The sequence below is a fragment of the Ornithodoros turicata genome, chromosome 6 (assembly GCF_037126465.1).
Source record: "Ornithodoros turicata isolate Travis chromosome 6, ASM3712646v1, whole genome shotgun sequence".
Classification (NCBI taxonomy): Eukaryota; Metazoa; Arthropoda; class Arachnida; order Ixodida; family Argasidae; genus Ornithodoros; species Ornithodoros turicata.
This window is the reverse complement of record NC_088206.1, coordinates 26,901,713-26,908,896: the sequence shown is the minus strand read 5'-3', so window position 1 is coordinate 26,908,896 and position 7,184 is coordinate 26,901,713. Positions and strand designations below refer to the sequence as shown.

The 7,184-nt window shown below is 44.6% G+C and overlaps 1 protein-coding gene across 1 annotated transcript; it reads right to left on the bottom strand.

The window, feature by feature from the left end:
* Nucleotides 1-1,179: 1,179 nt before the first annotated feature.
* Nucleotides 1,180-5,993, bottom strand: LOC135396473 (RING1 and YY1-binding protein-like). The gene is made up of 3 exons (XM_064627459.1): nt 5,715-5,993; nt 5,529-5,648; nt 1,180-1,762 (listed from the first exon to the last, which is right to left on the bottom strand). Exons 1-3 carry the CDS (start codon nt 5,738-5,740, stop codon nt 1,492-1,494), a joined length of 417 nt encoding a protein of 138 aa, XP_064483529.1. The 5' UTR covers nt 5,741-5,993; the 3' UTR covers nt 1,180-1,491.
* Between the last annotated feature and the right edge of the window lie 1,191 nt (nt 5,994-7,184).

Here is a 7,184-nt window from a genome sequence, read left to right as displayed (position 1 = left end):
TGGCAGCAATAGCGCAATGTGTCACACAAATAACTAGGGGTGTGCGAATATTCGAATTCGAATCGAATATCAAACGCTCGAACTATTCGACTCGCGAATCGAATATTCAATATTCGATTTTTCGAATATTCGACTGTTCCACGAATACGACACAACCCGAAAGTGGGCTTCACTTGATGCTTCTGTGCATGAGGTGAAGCCTGCTTTGCGAAATTGCCCTTGCTGCAGGACCAACACAGGCGGGACGGTGTTTAGTTTAAGATAACGTCATTCAAAGTTAGTCTTGTAGACATCGTCTGTGGAAGGGGTGGCGCCCCTCCCACATCCAATTTAGCGGTGCCGACGAGGGACTTTGACTTGATGTCTGTGAGGTTGCCTTAAAAAAAGTTAGGACTATATATACTTATCGAATAATGACTACAGTCCACGAGCAAGAAGGAACTTCCTAGGGCGAGTGCAAAGAAACTAAAAGGTGTTCATGGCAAAGCTGAGGACCACAGGGGACACAAATAGGACCACATGCTTGCAGAGGGCTCCTCGTGCTGCTTTTGGTGGCATCACGCCACAGAGACAGAATGAAAGCAGCAGAACTGGTGCGGTGTGCCACTCCTTCCCTCCGTTTCACCTAGTGCAGACTACCTCCCTCACAACCCCATAGTGACGCCAAACATCAGTCGGGACGGACTGGATATATACGGAACTCTTATACGTCTGTCCCATTTGCTGTTGCTCAGTGACGTTTGCCAACACATCCGAAGGTGATGATTTTGCTCCTTGATCTGCTTTCTAAGCAATGGAAGTGCTAGAGTTACATAAAGTTGTACGCACACACCTGGAAGGGTGAGGGAAGATGACGAGGTTGGAATGGGTAGAACAAGGAACGAAGACAAATAAAAGCAGTTCTCTTACAAAAGTCCTGTTCTTGTTTAGGTACCGTGAAATCTCTGCTTTCGCACTGTGTGTCTTTTGTTCGACGAAGTTTCTCCAATAGTTTAGTGGCCCTTTACTTGCCACCTCCCCTGCGCAACATTGCAGTTTTTCCATTCATTCTCGCAACATGGAATGGTTAGTTCCTCAGTACATGCAGCTGACCCACAATATGTGACATAATTTTTGCACACCTTGCATGCATGTCTGCATTTTAGATGATAGAAAGAGTACTCGAATGCCTTCTTTCAGTTTCACCAGAAAAGACATTCATTCGTGCCTTTAATTTTGTACAGTTTTGAGGCTGAGCTTGGGATATATGAAGTCAAATGTTTCCTCTTGTCCTCATGACTTGGCATCTTGGGCAGCATACAGGAAGTGAACACAATACGACAGCACGATTATATTGAGTGAATTGTTCTAGCACGGACGCGCTCTCAACCACAGCTGCCACTGAATAACAGTGCATCATGTGCATCAGCAACGGACACCTTCCACTGCGCACATTAAAACGGGGCTGTCTAATGAGGTCCACACTGGCATTCACAAAGTGGCATGCACCACTCAATGGCCGTCCGGATGCCCATCCGAGTGGGCGTCCGAGGATGAGGCGTCAGAGAGTCGAATGCTGCTTGTTGCCTTGGGTTGGAATTCCGTGATGATAACTGTGACATTATTCACTGTCACTGCCTTGTGGGTTCCTGAGGAGCGGTCGACGTTCTGCAGTCGAGGCCTGGGACGCGGTCGATCACCACCTCTGCGCCCCCCTCCACGGTGGGGGCGTCGACTGGGTCCTAGTTGTTGCGCTACCAGTTGGGCATTCAACCGGGGCTTCCTGCTTGCAGAATGACCAAAACATTAGTGTACCTTCTCTCAGTGCTCCTGTGATCACAGTTGTCTGGTGAAAAATATGGAATTATTTGTCCTTCCCTTTTATTTTTCTTTCATACAGAATGAACAGGACACAAGGCATTCCAGCTGCAACTAAAATTGTGAGTGAGTTGAGGTACTGGTATACCCTTGGAAATCATTTCATTAATTGTGTGTACCAGACAGTGTTGCCACGAGGGGCAGATAAAATGTGGGAGTGCTTGTTTTGCTATAAGAATGGGTATATCTAAGGAGCTATTTCTTTTTCAGTATTCACCACTACGCATTGCGATGGCTACTTGTATGGTCGAGGCTCAGAATGATTACCAGTGTGAACGAGTAATTCACGAAAAAGCCAAAGAGCCTACTTGACTAACAATGATTTGTGTCATAAGTCACAGTTGTTAGATTCTGTGGTAATACCAAGTTAGAGGTTATCAACAGACCCCGGATTCCTTGGCAAATGCCTATTTTTTTCGGGTGGTTCTAATAGTGCCTTTTCAATACAGGAGCACGAACTGGGTGCTGGGGAACATCCTGTGTCGATTTGGTAGTGCCTATAAATGCCTATTCCGGCGTTAGAGCCTATTTTCGTGTGGATGCCTAAAACTCTGAGTGAACATAAATGCCTACAATGGACCTAAAGCAGTGTCGAGACTCCGTTGTCCAGGCGAAATTCACATAGACAAGGTCGCACGCCCTATTCAAACCATAGATTGCGAAGTTACCCATCAAAAATAACTCGTTACGAGTTAGGTTACCGTGTGAAAAATGTAACTAAGTTAATAACGAAGTTCTTATGCCCGAAATGTAACTTGCAGTTACTGAGTTACTTAAAAAAAAAACGAGTTACTTCCAAGTTACTTCGGACACAAAATAGCATTACGCAGGTGCAGCGCGCATGATCAGTTGAGTTAGACCTTCAGTTGCCTGCGGAGGAGTGCAACACGCTTAGATCGTTTTCACTTATGTCCAACAATAGACCTCTCCCTATCTGTAAACAAATGACGTCATAGTGTTCGACGGCACCACAGATCTGGTAGAGTTGAACTACGCGCGAAGCTAGAGGTAAACAAGGTCGCGTCCGAATGCCACGGTCTTGAGAGGATTACGATGGTCACTGAAAGGGACACGACTTCCGGTCTTACTTTTCTTTCAATGGGAGGCAGCAAACAAGTGCCCGTTCGTGGAACCCAGCCCTCTCCTTCAGATTTGTTTCGGTTTCACTCTGTCTACCAACGTCATGATGACGTTTCTCTGATAGAGGTCTATTCGAATGCTTTGCATCTTATTCCCACTGTGGGCGCACAATGGTTCAGCTTCATTTTAATGGCAGCAGTTTCTTACTTCCTGTATAATATACTGTCATTGATTGAATATCGCGTTTTATGGCAAAAAATGTCATGAAGGAACCAGAGAGAAAGCAAGAGAATATGTGGACGTGAGTGAAACGCGAATTAAAAGTAACTTGGAACTTAACTTAAGTTACTTTGGTAAAGTTACCTGGAAAAGAAATGAGTTCCTCTGAAAGTTACCACGGCACAAAAGTACAGAGTTAAGTTACAAGTTATCAAAAAAAGGAACTTAGTTACAGTAACGAGTTACTTGTAATGAGTTACCTCGAACTCTGATTCAAACCATCGATCGCTTGGAAGAAGCGAGTATCTCAAAGGTGCTGGAATGTAAGCTGAGAGTTGAAAATCGGTTACTCGGTACAGTCGCTTACTTGTTCTTTCCCTCCCTTCTGAGGATCGCTATTATAAAATATAAGCACGTTTCGTAACGGTTTTGTCGCAATCTAGAACTTGCAACACTATTGCCTGTTTCCATCTAGAAGAGTCCTCGAACCCTTTTAAATTTATTTTGTGCAATAAATTTGACACATGGTAAAATGCTGAAGAGGGGCCCAGACGTACGAAGGTAGGTACAGGTCCAGTACTATCCTTTACAGGTACAGTTTGGCAACCTGAGGAAGCTGCCCTCCTCGCAGGCAGTCAAGGACATAGGTACATGAGCGAAAGTGATGCCACGTCCAGTGTGAGCAGACTTGTGGTAGTGCCGAAAACTAAACATAGAAGGCGAAGCTTAAAAAGTACGAGGACTAAGAAATTTGCTTGTTCAACTATGCCCGAAGCCCATCTCGCATATCGCCAGTACGCTGCCCACAAAACGTCCTTCTGAAAAGTGTTGTGGAACCGGAGGCAATGCCTAGAAGCCTTGTGACCACAGTAGGATGGATAAGTTTTGCATTTCGTGAAGCAAAAAGATTAGAAAAACAGTCGCAACTCCCATTTACGTTATTGTCCTTGTAACAGGGAACTGATTTATTCACTTTGTTTTTGCACTTTCAGAGCTACGATGAAAAAATTAGTTTATAGTGCCTATAATGCCATTTTTAGTGCCTAAAGCGGGGTTTTTAGCGCCTAATAAAGGGTTTCTTTGTGCCTAAAAATCTGGGCTCTAGTTATCCATGTCCTGAGTAGTGGAGAATGTACCTGAAATGAACAGTGGGAAACTTGAAATTCGAATATCAGATCTCTGTCTCTGCTGACGCTAGGAGTGAATGAGCCTAAGTGTGTAGTTTGGATTAAATTAGACTCGACAAAGTGTTGATGCATGTTAATTGATAGGACAATGTTGTTTCGTTAGTTGCCCAACATTTTTATATGCAGAGAATTAGATATTTAAATGAGATCATAGAACTCCTCAAAAGACTTGACTAACTGGCTCACACACAAACACCATGTGATGCACACTTCAAACATAGGCAATTCACCAATGCCTCCAAGAATGAACTTCCTCGGGGATTTGAGCAAAAGTGCCTTTACAAGTGCACAAGCAGTGATGACGTGTCATAAGATATTATGCGCATTGTTTTGCGCTGGGTGTGTATGTGGTACATTTACATCTAGACAGCAAATCTAGTAGGGTGCAAATTTACTACCTCATATTTTGTAAAGCAGGGGGAACACGACTGAAGTTTTTATGCTCTGATGTAATATATGTGCGGAAATATAATGTGGTGCTTGCTAGAGTCTTCATTGATTTCACTGAGATCGGATGTGCGAAGAAAAGTTTTAAGGGCAAGATGTGCAAACCGCCAATGCAACTGATTGCAAGAAACATCCGAGACCTGTTATGGCAGTGCTGGACATAATGAAGGTAACATTTAAGTCAGGGGCGGATCCGGACCCTCGCTTTGGGGGAGGCGGTTCTTTTGTCGGAGTGCATAGTGGGGGAGGGGAGAGAGGGAGGGAAATCTGACCCCCAATCTGACCGCCACTGATTTAAGCTTGCTTGACCTGTTATTTGACTGTTAAGAAGCTGCTGGTAAAGTAGCCCAGGCAGAGACAGACTGGTTCGTAAAATGCTGTGATGTTTGGTCCTCCGCTAAAATTTGCACATCTTGCATTCGGGAATTATGAATGCTTCGCAGTTACGACCATGGTCTCCAAACTTTCGAGTCTGGTATCACCACGGGCGGTTCAAGCGAAGTGGAATAGGTCCTGCCATTCGCGAATCATTCTGTTACCATCTTATGAGTGTTGGTGTGCTTTCAGAGTATCGGCAAACTCGTGAAAAACTACTTTGCATATAACGCAAAGCAGAGCACGTTTCCATTTCCGGGATCGGTATATCATTTAAGATGAAACGTATAGAATCTGCCAGTACCTGAACCAGAACCCTCGTGGTTTGTTAAATAACAAAAGAGAAGCTTTGAAAGGTTTTACCGTGTCGAGGTTCCTTTGCGAACGTCGCACATGAGACACTTGAAAGCCTCTGCGGTGTTACGATAGGTGCAGACACTACAGTCCCACACGTTGTCTTCTTTTGCTTGTCGTTTCGTGCGCCTGAAATGACACTTTTCGCTACACGTGTTCACCTTGTATACCGAGATATGGGGGAAAACGTCTTACCGACTAGGGCTTTTCTTAGAGTCCATACCGGATAATCGATCTCCAGCCAACGATGCTATTTCAATGCTCACTAGGGTTTGGCAAACGTAGAAAAGCCACGAAGAGAGCCTCGCTGCTCATCGCTCCCATGTGTAGACGTAAGTTCAGCAGAGTCCAGCTATCCCAGCCAAGCGTACTCATAAAATATACTTTGTAAAGCAGTTACGATCGTAACAAAACAGACACGGAAACAGTAAATCCACCATGATGGCCTTTTAACAGTGTTGCCAGCCGCGGCCGCCGCGGCACCATGCGCAGCACGAAGCACCAGAGGCGCAGAGGTGTGCTCTAACTACTTTTTTAGTACTCTAACAACTGCGTCAAATTATAGTTTAACTACTAGTGTAACTACATCACAGCCGCACTAGTTAAAAGTACTTTACAACTACTAGATGTAGTTATTTAACTAAGATGTTTCCCAGAAAGAGGGAAAAAGCACTGGCAAAGCTACGGTGTGACGTCACGTGCAAGCCATGTATACATGTATACAGCGGAATCACTCTTGCCTGGCACGGGAATTCTGAACCAACATGTTTGAGAATGGACTTACGGCAGGTGATTCCTTTTGTGGGGGAAAGCCAAGAAAAGGCATAGAACTTTGCTGCAAAGAGGTACAGCAGGCGCCCAGTAAACCAGAAATATCCCAGGGACGTCCCAGAAAAGTCGCACACGTCACCTATGTCCAGGAAGTCCACCAGACGTTATTTGGACGTCCACAATGTGACGTTGAAAATCGTCCGACATTGTATCTCCCAGGGACATCTGCAGGATGTAAAAAGAATTGCCCCACCGCGTTGCATTTTGCGCACATATCTGGGACACGTGACGCTTACTGGAGTGACGTAAGCAAAGCGAGAAACATTTTGCGTTTAGACCTTTATTTGCAGAGTAATCACATCATGGAAGATAGTTTGAATTAAAAACACAATGTTTGTGAGAAAGGGACACCAAAAGTATCAACGGTTATGCTTCGGCGTTGTTGGCACACGAACTAATTAGTTCCCAAGACGTCTTCACCGTTACAATCGTAGTTCACCGTGCTTTACACTTACTGAACGTACTCCTACAACTCTCATTTCAGTATATGCTCCATCCAGTACGCCAAAAGAGGCCACCACAGGCCTCCGTAGGTAGTGCTCACTCGATATCGCATATGTGTGTATGTGCGAGTGCAAGCGGTCTCCCATAACAACAATAGGATACGCAAGGTCACGTGGCGTTGCCGATAAGTGCTGTATCCATAGCTGTATACAGCGGTTGCATACCGTTCTCAAATAAAAGATGTCGATTATTTATCCAAAACTATTTCTAAAACGTGGACAGATAACAAAAACTTAATAAATAATGCATAGTGCTCAGCATACAAGCTAATTTGATATGAAACGGTAAACGTCCCATTCACATCCAGGTATCCAACGGAGACGTTCATAG

Bases quoted from the DNA above. Each gene is read 5' to 3' on its own strand.
- LOC135396473 (XM_064627459.1), bottom strand. From the start codon at position 5,740: ATGGACTCTAAGAAAAGCCCTAGTCG. The intron at 5,649-5,714 runs GTAAGACGTTTT...GTGTCATTTCAG, and splicing joins TCTAAGAAAAGCCCTAGTCG to GCGCACGAAACGACAAGCAA. The intron at 1,763-5,528 runs GTAAAACCTTTC...TTCTGCAAGCAG, and splicing joins CGCAAAGGAACCTCGACACG to GAAGCCCCGGTTGAATGCCC.